Source organism: Equus quagga, unplaced genomic scaffold, assembly GCF_021613505.1.
Source record: "Equus quagga isolate Etosha38 unplaced genomic scaffold, UCLA_HA_Equagga_1.0 251_RagTag, whole genome shotgun sequence".
In the NCBI taxonomy this organism is placed as follows: Eukaryota; Metazoa; Chordata; class Mammalia; order Perissodactyla; family Equidae; genus Equus; species Equus quagga.
Genome location: NW_025799859.1, coordinates 4501382 through 4515801, shown reverse-complemented (window position 1 = coordinate 4515801; position 14420 = coordinate 4501382). Strand labels below are relative to the sequence as shown.

The following is a 14420-nucleotide window of genomic DNA, read 5'->3' as shown; positions in this document are numbered from 1 at the left end:
CTTCTCCCTGAGTTATAAGCTTTAATGTTCCTTTAGCTTAGTTCCTTTAGTTTCTCCAGAACTCTACTCATCTTGCAAAACTGAAACTCTATATCCACTAAACAATAACTCCCCATGCTCCCCTCCCCCCAGATCCTGGCAACCAACATTCTAGTTTCTGTGGCTATGAATTCAACTACTCTAGGTACCTAGAGTAGTTAATGGAAGTAGTTAAGTGGAATCAAATATTTGTCTTTTTTTATGAATGCTTATTTCACTTGGCATGATGTTTTCAAAGTTCATCTATATTGTAGCATGTGTCAGAATCTCCTTTCTTTTTAGGGCTGAATAACATTCTATTGTATGTATGTATCACAGTTTGTTTATACATTCATCCATCGATGGACATGTGAGTTGTTTCCACCTTTTGGTTATTGTGAATAAGGCTGTTGTGAACATAGGTGTACAAATATCTTTTCGAGACCCTGCTTTCAATTCTTTTGGGTTTATATTCAAAAGCGGGATGGCTGGATCATATGATAATTCTATTTTTAACTTTTTGAGGAACTGCTGTACTGTTTCCCACAAAGGCTACACCATTTTACATTTCCACCAACAGTGCACAAAGGTTCTGATTTCTCCACATCTTTGTCAACACTTATTTTCTGTTTTTCTCTTTTGTTTTTTATAGTAGCCACCCTAATGGACGTGAGGTGGCATCTAATTGTGGTTTTGATTTACATTTCCCTAATGATTAGTGATGTTGAGCATCCTTTCATGTTCTTATTGGCTATTTCTATATCTGCTTTGCAGAAATGTCTATTCAAATCCTTTGCCCATTTTTTAATCAAATTGTTTGTCTTTTTGTTGTTGAGGTATAGTTTGAAAGATAATTTTGTGGAGAATAAATTATAAGTTCAAAGTTATTTTCTCTCAATCCTTCCCAGATATTACTCCGCTATCTTTTGGCATCTCTTATTGCTGTTGAGAATCTCCATGTTTGTCTAATTGTCATCAAATTGTTGGTGTTGCGTCTTTTCTCTCTACCTGCTTTTAACATCTTTTTTTTTGTTTTCATGACAATATTTTTTATTTAGCCACCTAGAAGCTGCTGTGCCTCCTATGAAGTCATGTCTTTCATCAGCCTGGGGAGCAAAGAAGCCTCAAATATTCTCTCTGACCATTTTCTCCAACCTAGGCTGTCTATTCCCTCCTTTGGAAACTCTGAACAGTTCTAAACTATTCATTCTAATCTCCAACTCACTTAATCTTTTTGTTTCTCTTTGATGGCCCTGGCTAACTTCCTTCAGTTTGTCTTGCAGTTCATTAGTTGAACTGTGTCTAAGCTGCAGGTTAGTCCATCTAATGAATTATTTTTTTAATATTCAAAAGTTATTTTTGGCTTTTGTTTATATCTTCCAAGAGGAGTCTTTTTTAAGTAAATCATTGCACCTTGCTTATTATTTCAAAGCTTATTTTTTTTCCTTTAAAACGTTCCACTCAGGGCCAGCCCAGTGGCGTAGAGGTTAAGTCTGCGCACTCTGCTTCAGTAGCCCGGGGTTCACTGGTTCTGATCCCAGACGCAAACCTATGCACCATTTATCAAGCCATGCTGTAGCAGGCATCCCACATATAAAATAGAGGAAGATGGAAATAGATGTTAGCTCAGGGCCAATCTTCCTCAGAAAAAAGAAAAGGATTGGTAGCGGATGTTAGCTCAGGGCTAAACATCCTCAAAATAAAAATAAATAAATAAAATATGCCCTCATTTTCTTTTTATCTTACACATAATAATTTTAAAACATATGGGCTTTGGAGGTTCAAATCTGTTGTTCATTTTTCTTTTTACTCTTGCTCTTATGTTTCATTTCTTTGTGTGTGTTTTAATTTTTGTTCCCATGTATTATGAGAATGAACTCAATCTATAGAAATTCTGAGGGCCTATGCTGAGGAATTTTTTTCTGCCATAGAGGATGTATATTTGCTTCTGCTGGAGGGAGAAGGAATGACTATAAGCCAGAAATCACTTTAATTTGATTTCTCCCCTACCCAACCAGTGGATACCTTGTTCATAAACTAGTAATCTTTTGCCCAAGAGTGTAGGCCTATGCTTAGAAATTTTCTCTGTGTGTACCCAGAGAAAGGACAGAGAAAAATAAGTTTTGTTTTTGTTAATTATTCTTCTTTTTAAGCATTAGCCAGATTTTTTTCCCACTCACGTACCACTGGGGCTGTAGACTCTTCCGGTGTACATGAGATTGTTCTTATTTAGCTCTCCTACTCTTCATAAGGTTAAGGACTGAACCCTCTTGCACTAACTAATAATCCATGAATCTCTAGATTCTCATTACAAGTTTTTGTCCCTGTGGCTGCACCAGTCTCTGTATGCTCATTTGCCTTCCTTTATGGCTTTAGCTAACATACTAGTGTGTTAGCCCTTGGAGATTTTCCTGTCTGTCTTGTGATCTCAACAATGCATTTAAAAGTTACAATTTATCACTCATCAGGGAATTTTGTGGCAATGAAAGTCTTTTCAGAATATCTAATCTGCCTTAGTTCAAGAAATGAGTCCCTAGAAATAGAAAATTGAACTTTCTGAGAAACTTACTCGGAGGTCTTGGTCTGACTTCCTTGAAAACAAGAGTTAAGAGTCAGAATTTATTATTTCAATATTTTATCAAGGAAAGAAAAATATCATTAAACATATGGCAGCATTTACACCCCCCCTCCCCAACCCTGCTTATGGCGAATTTACCAGGGACTCTAAAACAATCAGACATGGGCATTAGTGATGGTCAAAAAAGACATGAGTTTCATTTTAGACATAAAGCTGACAATTAGAAACTTCAGTCAAGGGGACAGAAAAAAGATAAGGATAGAGAAAGAGAATTCAGATTGCCTGAGTATGTGTTTAGATATGTACTCCTGACAATAAACTTGAGGACCTTATATCTGATATTTCTAGCTCAGCTCACATATCCTTAAAATTATAGATCATTCACATCATGAATGTATTCAATTCATTAAAAATATTTATATTGAAGGCAATGCTGTATACGTTTGGAGAGGGGAGCTATAAAGATCAATTAGCTGGAAGCCTGCCCTCAAGAAGTATATGTGAGAGAAGTAATATGTCAGCAAATAATCAACACATGGGGTAGAAAGGGATTAATCAGATACAGTCCTATTGAGTTAGGTAGATAGAGAAAAAGCTTCTGGCTGGGATATATAGGAGAATTGGTTAGGTTTTTGTGGTTGAAGGGTGACATTGCCTATCAGCTGGCCTATTTTGCATGAGATTTAGGTAAGTGAAGATGTGATAGGACATGAGGTCCAGATAACTTCCTTTAGGTTGGAAAGGTCAGGACAAGTCTAGAAGTCTGAACACACATCAATATGATTGAAGGTAATTGGTTAAAAATAGTGAGAAATAAGGTTGGGAAGGTAGTTATATCAGATTATATAGAAAGCCAGGCTAAGGAATTTAGGTATCACTTTCTGAGTGGTTGGAGGCTATTGAATACCTTGGGGCCAACAAAGGTCACGATCTAGAGCTCTTTAGTCAGAAAAATAACTGGCAACAAGTAAATCAATTGCTTGGGAGAGGAAAAAGACTGGATGCTATTGCAATATTAAAGAAAGAAATAGATTTGAGGCAGCATGAACCATAGACTGGACAAGGACTAAATAGGGGTTCATAGCCTATATTTGGCTATGCTTTCCAATTTACGAGTATAATGCATCCTCTAAGCCAGATGAGCAGGCATCAATCAGCAATAACTAAAAGAAATTAGAGCAGCAGAGACAGCCAAAACAAATTTTTAAAAATATGTATTTTTGAGGAAATAAAAACTTATTTTATTATTATTGCCAGTACCAAGCAATGCAGGGTAAAAACGCAGAAAGTTATTAAGTCCTTGGATTGGCAGAGAACCCCTCAACCCTGAATTAAGCTGCACAAGCACACATGATCTAATGTAATATTCATAGCAATCGTATATATTATCAATAATTAGCCTCATTTTCTCTGATAAGAAAAGAGGCCAGAATTTAAGTGATTTGATTAAAGACAAAAAATAGTACCTAACCTAGAACATGAAGCCAAATCTTCTCATTATAGCAATACTGTCTCTCAGCAACCAATTAAGTCCAGAGGGTGAAGGAGGAGGAGGAATAGATATCTTGGGTGAGTCAAATAAATCAGTATCAGACATGGCAGGTTTAGCTTTACAGAGGTGTTATATTACTTTTTTTTCTCGAGAAAAGAGGGAACTGGATGACGATAACTAAGAATAAGAAATTTCAAGTTTTGGGTTGAGAAATGAAGGAAGTTCACATTCGAAATTCACCAACTTAGAAAATGAATGATGAAAGGTAATTTGCAGAGTGAGAGGTTGTTGATTAGAGGTAAAATTGAAACATGGGGACTATGTTGTAAGGGCACCGTGATTAAAAGTAATTTGGAAATAATCAACGGATTTTTGAGCAGAAAAGTAGGCTCTGGGGCAATTCGAGGACTCAAACGTGTGCTGGAGCCTGCTACGCCAACACTGCACGTTTCATCCCACCCGGTAGTGGCAGGCCTCCTTATCTTACTTTGCTCTTTTGAATTTTGAACTAGTTGGCAAATTTTACAAATGTAGAGTTTCCACTAGTAGGTGAAAATCTAGCTTTGTGGCATCTTTTGAAAATGATAACAAGGGAAGATGCAGCAATTTGACGAGCTACGTGGCAGCTGCTCTGGGGTTCTGGAGGCATTTGGACGAAATGACTGCCCTGGAGCAGCGGCTGCAGCACCTGGGAGCTAGTTAGCCCCGCCCTCAGATCTTTGAATAGGAATCTTCATTTTAACCGTCTCCAGGTGTATTGTAAGTTTGAGTATCACTGGTCTAGAGAACTCTGGAGGTACAGCATGCTAGAAAAAATTAAAACTGTAAAATAAAGGCAAAACCAATTTAGAGTTGTCAAATGCCACAGATTAGCGACTAAACTGGCCTACTTTATATGTTAATATGTTAAAAGATTTTCTAGTATCCATCATTTGTAACACTTTATTTTATTTTAATTTGTTTCTTTAATTAAAATGTGCAATTGTGTTTAAGCCTAAATTCTATCATTTTTTTAAAAGATGCCTAATTGAATAATTAAGGACTAGCAACTCAAATATTCATATTGGCTGTAATGAATCAAAACAATTAGATTTCAGTAATTTCTGTAGTCTCCACACTGGAGGAATGTTAAAAGGATTTTAGTTTCTTTGTTCGTATCTCAGTCAATTTCTGTTAATTATCTATTTTGAAAGATGTTCAACTCTGGTGATTCTTTTAGGAAAGTTGAATTGTTTTATTTCCTCTTGGTAACAAATTGGCACTTAAAACATAAAATAGCCCATTTGTTGATGGTCCGCAAGTACTTTTTTCCAACTAGAAAGATGTGCTACCAACTGGAGAAGCTATTGCTCTCATTTGAATTTTGGTCACCTTGACCTGTAGGACGGCTGCCTGTGTCTGCTTCAAAGTGTTTACTAGTGAATCATTGACTGCTAGTGTAATTTCAATGCTAATTGTTGCTTCAGGTTTTCAAATGGCCCAGCAGTAAGACATTAATGATTATTCGTGCCTTAAGAAGAGTTGATAAGGGAATGAGATTACAATCTTGTACAGTTTTAGCTAACAAATTAAAGTGTAAATTAAATTTTCCCTGAGACAGAAAATAACTTACTTGGAAAGCCAAAAGAATAAGAAACTGCATTTACTTTTAATTTTCCCTTTCCTATTTTACAGATATTCAGAGTATCAGAGGGCTAGCTGTGGATTGGGTCTCACGTAATTTATACTGGATTAGCTCGGAGTTTGATGAAACGCAAATTAATGTGGCACGACTAGATGGTTCTTTGAAAACCTCAATTATCCATGGAATCGATAAGCCACAGTGTCTTGCAGCTCACCCAGTCAGGGGGTAAAGTATGATTATTATTTTTTTTAAGTTTCTCAAAAATTTCACACACCTTTGCTCTGAGTTTATATAAAAACTTTGTTTAATTCAGAGGACACATGTATCAACTATACAGTTAAAAAAGCAAATATATGGGGCCAACTCCACGGTCGAGTGGTTAAAATTCCACACTCCACTTCAGCGACCTGGGGTTTATGGGTTCAGATTCCCGGTGCGGACCTACTCGATGCACCAGCAATGCTGTGGAGGCATCCCACGTACAAGATAGGGGAAGATTGGCACAGATGTTAGTTCAGGGCGAATCTTCCTCACACACACACAAAAGCAAATGTGGAAATGAAAATTGTAAAAGAAATCGCTGGTTAGAGATTTCTGTTATCTGCATAAAATCAGATTTTTACCTGTTATTGTAAGATCTCATTAATTTATATTTTCTAAAGAGTGACAGTTCAGAATTAAAAGAAGATGCAGGGAAAAGTCATTGATTTCATTTTGAACACAAGTTGTTAACATATTTATTGTATGTTGATCTTATGGTCCCTGCTAAATGGATTAGTTTTTCTCATCTTCTGGCTAGTCATCAGGGAGAGAGCTGGTGTAAGGCTGAAAAAGTTCTTTCTCCCCAGTGCTTTCAAGGGGGGTGATTGAAGTGACTTTATTCCCTTCTATGGTGTCTGCTTTCTCCAAGCCTAGAGGATTCAATCTTGATGAATTACTTTAAATGGAAATAGTTTACTGTAGTCAGAGTTAAATATTCAATTGTGAATGTAGGAGATATAAAGAAGTGAGATAATTATCTTTCAATGACAGGAAAAATTGAGAGTGGTACTTTCTTCCCAGGCAAATATGTAGGGTACTGTCAACAAGTGGTTCAACACTTTGGGGCCTTCCTGAAAAGAATTAATCCAGAATCAAGAATTTACTTTGATGTTAACTTTGTTCTTAAGTGTGTGTTTCTAGTCAGCAAGTAGGTCTGCATCTAATATTTTTAATCAATATCTCTTTTGAATTAAGGAAACTCTACTGGACAGATGGAAACACGATTAATATGGCAAACATGGATGGCAGTAATAGCAAGATTCTCTTTCAGAATCAAAAGGAACCAGTTGGTAAGCTTTTCTGTTTGTTTTTTTTTAATGGTTAATCACTGTAGTTTTTAATATGACCAACATGTACTTGTACAATGTATTTTTTATCTAGAGCCTTAAAGAAAATATTACAGATTAGTAATATAAATTAAATCTGGCATTTATCAATCCTATTGAATCCATTGAGTCTATGTTTGGGGTAAGGAGGAAACAATCTTTTTTGTGGATAAGAAGATAAGGATACATTTTTTGTTGCTGTTGTTGTTGTTGTTTGGTTAGCAAGATTGGCCCTGAGCTAGCATCTGTTGCCAATCTTTCTCTTTTTGATTGAGGAAGATTGTTGCTGGGCTAACATCTGTGCCAATCTTCCTCTATTTTGTATGTGGGACGCCACCACAGCATGGCTTGATGAGCGACATGTAGGTCTGCTCCTGGGATCCAAACCTGTGAACCCTGGGCCACTGAAGCATAGCACACAAACTTAACCACTGTGCCACTGGGCCAGCCCAGATAACTTCTTTTAATAAGAGAAGTTTTACAGTGTCTTAAGCATCAAAGTTGCTTAGAACTTAATGTAATTAATAAATATCTTATTTTCACTGGTGAAAATCTGATACATTGCTACAGTTGCAATATAATGTACTAAAGACTTCCCTCGTCACCATTGTTGTGTCATTATTAATAGTTACAGTGATTTGAATTTAATTACTTAGTATTTATTTTTCAGCAGTTTTCTTTCACTCTGTAGTGTATTTATTTAGTTATTCTACTTTGTCAACCATTGTAAGTTATCAGATGAAACAACATGGTGCTGAAAGAGAGCTTTGACTCATTCTCATAAAACATCTTTGAAAATCTTAAGTACAAAGATTCTTTTAGAAGATAATATATTACATATTTACATATAAATATCTATACATTATAGTATTCTTTTCAAACCATAATCAATGTTTCCAAATATTTTTTATATTTCTTTGAGAGGCAAGAATTACCATATTGCCTATTTGTCATCTCAAAGTACCTTTAAAAAAAAAACAATAACGAACCTGGATTATGATATTACATTAAATGTGCAAATGATGAAATATACAAAAGGAAGTTATAATTTTGCCTTGAATTGAATATAGTATTGTTTTAAATCTAGAGGTAAATACACCATGAAGCTTTTTAGCCTTTTTTTCTTAGCCTTAAAAATGTAGAAGTATTCTTAACTGAAGTAGCTCATTTTTAATAGTGATGGTTCAATAAAAGCCTAGTATCACCAATATTTGCAATAAATATTTCTTTTCATGCAGTCCACAGAATAAACCTCTGATATAAAATGATACTATTAGCAGCCCTTTTCTTTGGACTGTTTGTTCTAAGATTTGATATACAATTGAAATTCAAGGTAGTGCTAGAAATTAAAGGCAAATTGAAATGCTAATACTTCTGTGTGGAAGATGATAGAACAAAAGAAACCAGGGACTCAACAAGATTAGGACTCATACAAAGGACTTAATTTAGACTAAAGCAATTCAGTTGGCCCTTATCTGGAGTTGTTCAGAATATTTAGTATGGAAAAGTGAGTATGATGGAAATAGTGTGAGCAAATGAAGTCCTTACATTGTAATGTGGTAGCCATAGGTTATACAAAAATGTTGATTTATATGCTTGTTTCTATAGTGGGGAAAACCTTATCTTCTTTAATAGTAAATATCTATTTCCCTACTCAAAATAAATTAAGAAAAAAACCTAACAGCTTATATAAAGAAAGTTTTAAGAAAGGAATTAGTGTCACTATTTATACTTGGCAGTTGACTCCTCAGGTATGGTGCACCAAATTTTTAAGTGAATGTGGATGATGATTCAACATTCAATAACACATATTAGATGTCTGCTACGTGTCAGTTATTGTTATATTTGAAAATGACTTTTAAACAAGTTCAGAATAACATTTTTAAATTTTAATTTGTGCAAGATATATTATTTTACCAGAAATAACTCAGAACCTCATTACAAACTATACTTTAAATCAGCGTTAATGAGTATGGCATGTGAGTCAAACATTCATTTATTCAAAAAAAAGATTTTTATTGATTATCAGATTTTGTATTAAGCCTGTTGGTAAAAATGTGACACTGTCCTTTTCTTTGAAGAGCACAGGAGCCTAAATCACTTTAGATTCCATTAAGTAAATTTCACTCAGTGACCTTGAGCAAGTTACTGTTAGCTTGATGGTGCTGTTTTCCTCATCTGTAAAATCCAGACAAAATGTCTATTTTATTAAGTTCTCATGAGGATTGAACGAGGAAAACTTATGAGGAAAACATCTGGCCTACAAAAATAGAACCTGTCCGGAGTCGTAGTAGAAGGTATATTGGGTCCAATAGACTGGAATTCGAATGATTTGATCATCTGCAGTATTAAGTATAAATGAGTTCGGTGAAGAATCAACATAGAATTAAATCCACAGAAATCTAACAAAGAAATACATTGTAACCACGTGGGCTTCTGAGATGGCAAATTTGTATGCAGACATAAGGATTTAATTCTATATTGCCTTGTTAATGCTAAGAGACAAACAAGTTTCAAGTACCTGGGTTCTGTTCTCAGATCTTCCCAGCATAGCCCCCAGGGCTAAAAGTCAACTGTGCCGTCATCTTCCTCTTGGAGTTTTTGATGTAGTTTACAAATAGGTGTTACTTACAAGTCCCTACTGGTAAATTTCTACTTTAGCTAACTAGTCATGTTAACCAGGTGCTAGCTAGGATTGATGGTCTCTGTAATGCTGAATGAGAGACTGTGTTATTTATATATAAATGTAACAAATTATTTTACTTTTTTATGTTTCCAAAATCTGAACGCTCTGTGGCAAATCTCTAACCTGCTGTATTCTATCACACTTCTGTCACAGATATCTTTATTTTAGATGCACAGAGGAAGAAAATGAGCAGATAAAGTCTTCCCCTGCCTCTATTCTTGCCCACTTCCATACAGTGGGCAATGTTTCTATGTTGGAAGGTCACTAACATCTACTTTGATAACATTCACTATCCTTAACTGCCACTCCAAATTAAGTAAATTAAATTGTTCAAAGTGTAAAGTATAAGAAGAAGAATGAACTTCAGGAACCTGGAAGCTAGGGACAGCTTGTAGGAACTTTCACCTTCACATAAAACATTCCTTTTGCTGTGTTTAGGGGACAACGTGGTTGGGAAAAAAGTTGGTTTAAAAACCAAACAAATTTGGATTTGAATCTCTTCTTTGATACTTATTAACTCTGTGACTTTAAACTCATCTCTTACCCTTTCTAAGACTCAGTTTCATTACCAGTAAGATGGAGATAATTGTGATGCGGGGTTGGTGAGCCGAGGATTCGAAAGAAAGATTTCTTGGACTCTCAAGATCTGGCAGTAGTGGTCTTTTATTTAGAGAATAGTGTGGAATAACATGGGGACAGTAGCCATGGGCAGTCAGAGCTGCTGCTGCATGCCGACAGGACCCACGGGCAGGAGGAGCTGCTGCTGCCACCACTGCTGCTGCTGCTGCTGGCATGGGGACAGGACCCATGGGCAGTCAGAGCTGCTACGTGGGGACAGGACCCACGGGCAGGGGCAGGTGCTGCCTGCCCCCGCTGCTGCTGCTGCAGCAAACGTGGGTGGAGAGTAAGGCTAAATTTAAGGCATAGGTATGTGAGTTATCTCTTTACAAGACAAAGGAAAGAATATGTAAAAAGAGTTGTTAAAATGGTATCAGTGCCTATAGGGTCTGGTTATTGGGTGGTCCTATAACTTTTAGACAAGAATCAAACCGGATTGAGTAAATGGCAGAAGTCACCGCTTAAATATTATCTTCAGCTAAAGACAAAGGAGCGTGTTGGGGGGGAGTCAGTTACATGAGGTTGCCAGACAGAAATCAACTTAAGTTCTTGCCTTCCCCATTAAGAGTTTCCAGAGATAAGGTCATCCCGCTTCCTCCTGGTGCAAAGAGGGAAACATCTTTACAGATGGAGATTTCCCTTACAAATGTAAATGTTTCCCAACAAAGGGCAAGCAAACTCCACTCTTGAGAGTTGCTTTTATTAAAGGTAACCAGCCCCCTTCTCATCTGCAGTTTTAAATGTAACCAGCCTAAAATAATCCTCATCAATTGTATCTACTTTTTGGGGTTACTTTTAGAATTAAAGGCTCATTGCAATATCTCATGTTCCAGCAACTCCACACTTACGTATATACCTTAGGGAATTCTTTATATCTATCTATCTATATATATGCTGATAGAAACAAATACAAGGATGTTCAGTGAATCACTGTTTATAATACTAAAAGAATTTGGAAAGAGCATAGATCTTCATCAAAAGAGGAATGAGAAAGTAAATGCAACATACTTATGTGCTGAAATACTGGATATACGTACAGATGTGTTTATGTTTATATGCAAACATAAAGACATAAATAGATCTCAAAAGCATTGAGTGAGAAAAGTAATTAGCAGAATGACATGGTATGATACCATTTACATAATTTCAAAACGGAACACCCAAAATTAATATATATTTCTCCTAGATGCACATATATATAAAACTATGGAAAAAAGTAAACTGAAAATATGCACACTAATTGTATAATAGCAGTTATCTCTGGGAGGGACCAGTAATGACATTCAAAAAGAAAATTTCATCTTTATCAAAAGGGATTTTACTGTATTAGTAAAATTAGTCTCATATTTCATAAAAAGATTCAAATTAAATACAATAAAATGTTGATAATGTTCAATTCTGGGTACTCAACACATCAATGTTTATTACTTTCTTTTCTCCTCTGTGTTAAATGCTGGCTCCTCAAAGTATTGCCGAAATGGCCTGCTGTTTAGACAAAGCTGAGTTTCTTGCTTACCACACTAAGACAGCATTAATTCGTCAGTGTCTTAGTAGTGTCTTAGAGGAGGCAGGGCAAAGTTGAAATACTAACTGAGATTTTTAAGTCCATTTTAAGGCAAGTGTTTCAATAGGAGTCTTGGTTAGGATTGAGTAAGGATCACTATATAATAATTTTAGATTGGTGGGTACAGAAAGAAGATTTTGAGGGAAGGTAGTTCAAAGCGTCTTGAGGCGTAAACTGTCATTTGGTGCTTTTTTTTTGCCGAAGAGTTGATGGCTTATTCAGGAAGTTCCTGAAATGGACAATAATGTTATCTACAACTCATCTTCCTAAACAAGGGTTCCTTAGAATAGTTAAGTTATGACACTGAGGACGGTAGAATAGTAAAGTCATGTTAATGTAGACAATAAACTGTGTCTTTGGTTTTGATTCTCATCTGTAAAATTAAGCCTTTATTTCATGGATCCTTTTGGGGGGTTTTGCTCATTTAAAATGCATTAAAAATCCTGTGTAAAGAAATTTGTACACTACTGTATTCTTCACCAGCTCACTCTAAAAAATGATCTACAATAGGAGATAGGAGACGTGTATTTATCAAGGTTCCATGAGAGAAACAGAACCAGTAGTGTTTGTGAATGGATAGATAGATAAATACATACATAATAAATAGATAGATATAAATATATAAAAAGAGATTTATTGCAAGGATTTGGCTTTTGACCTTGTGGGAGCTGGCTAGGCAAATCTGAAATCTTCAGGTAGTCTGGAAACTCTCAAGCAGAAGCTTAAGCTATAGACCACAGGCAGAATTTCTTCTTCAGAGAAACCTCAGTTCTGTTCCTAAGGTCTTTCAACTGATTGGATCAGACCCACCCAGATTTTTTAGCATAATCCCCTTTACTTAAAGTCACTTGATTGTAGATGGTAATCTCATCTACAAAATATCTTCACAGTAACATGCAAGTTAGTGTTTAATTGAATAATTGGGGACTATAGCCTAGCCGTGTTCACACAGAAAACTAATATCACAAGTTTTGAACATGAACTTTCCTGTGTTTTATTCACTGATGTATATACTTGCTAGTGTGGTAATTGTGTGTATGTTGATCTAAACATAGATTTCCATCATTATTTATGTAAAATCTAAGTAAAAGCTCTATTAAATAGAAATGGTAAGTGAATGAAAAGTTAGCTGGCATTTAATAGGCAAGCTTTCTTAATAGAGGCTGGGCAAAAGATTTTTGGTCTGAATTTATCATGTTAACTTGGTATAGATTGTCGTATAAACTATGATATGTGTTCTTTTTAACCTAGGAGGAGAAAAAGAAACAATGCTTGAGAATGTCTTGTAATGGTCACAGAAATAACTACATACAAACATTTTTGTTTAAAAGAAACAAAAGGAAGGAAAACAAACAAATCCACAATCAACCCTTCTTTCTTAAATCCAAATCCATGCGTTAAGTGGCTACTGTTAATGTGGTAGTTTAAGCACTGTGGATGACACCAAGGTGAATTTTTACGTAATACTTGCTTTGCAGTGTTTACATAACAGTGGGAAAGAGAATCAGAAACTTGTGGTAAGAATCCATGTGTTGGTCGATGTATGTGAGAATCTTGAAGAAGAAGGAAAGAAGGAGTTCCTATAATCCCCTAGTTACTGGGATACAGGTACATAAGAGAGATATGGACCCTTTCTTCATGGAGTTTACAATCCAAAAGGAATTGCAGTGTGACTAAAACTTATCCTCTCCACCTATATTTCCCTTCTTTGATTCTCTCAACTTGTCAAGCTCCTTCCCCTAATACCATGTTTTAACAAGACGTTCCTTTGCCCAGAAATGTCTCCCATCCTCTCTTAGTTTCTGACCTACCTGCCAGTTTCAACTCAAGTATTACTTCTTCAAAGAAGCTTTCCCTGACCTCCTCAACTAGGATGAGGTCTCTTAAAACAGACACTTTCAGCACCATTGTTTCACCTTTCAGCTCTTGGTGTTATTTTAATTTTCCATTTTGTTTTTGGACATTTCATTAACTACTGCTTACCAACTAGAAAGGAAACTCTTCAAAGCTAGGGACCGTATCTGTTGTATTTACCATCATGTCCTCAGCCCATAGCTCAATGTTGGCACATAAGTAGATCTTATTTGTTGAATGAAGTGAATACTGTTTCCTATCCAGTAGCAAGAGGCTCTTATAGGATTGCATAAACCTAAGGTTTATTTATCTATCTTGAGTAAGATTACTTTGTGAAAGAAGTGCATACTCAGTCATCTGGGTATAGATTCATGTTGTATTCCATTCATTGTATCTGATGAGTAGGAAACAAAGTACTCTCATGTTTATATTTATTTATTCCATCATTTTCTCAAAGTATAGAGTGCAAAAACTATGTTAAGTGGGTTGCGTATAAATAAATGCATGACTAACTAGAAAGAAACGTTGGAAATAACTTGATTTCTAAAGTGGCTTTTCCCCGTGTTCCTCTTGCTATATCTCCTCTCTCCCCTGTCTAACCCCATGGCCATTTGGCTCT

At 35.8% G+C, this 14420-nt stretch overlaps 1 protein-coding gene across 1 annotated transcript in view; it reads left to right on the top strand.

The window, feature by feature from the left end:
* Positions 1-14420, top strand: part of LOC124233810 (low-density lipoprotein receptor-related protein 1B-like) — a 792861-nt gene that overhangs the window by 218835 nt on the left and 559606 nt on the right. The window contains exons 24-25 of the mRNA XM_046651030.1: positions 5763-5937; positions 6949-7043. Coding sequence (XP_046506986.1) covers positions 5763-5937; positions 6949-7043 — 270 coding nt within the window. The remainder of the gene's footprint in view (positions 1-5762; positions 5938-6948; positions 7044-14420) is intronic.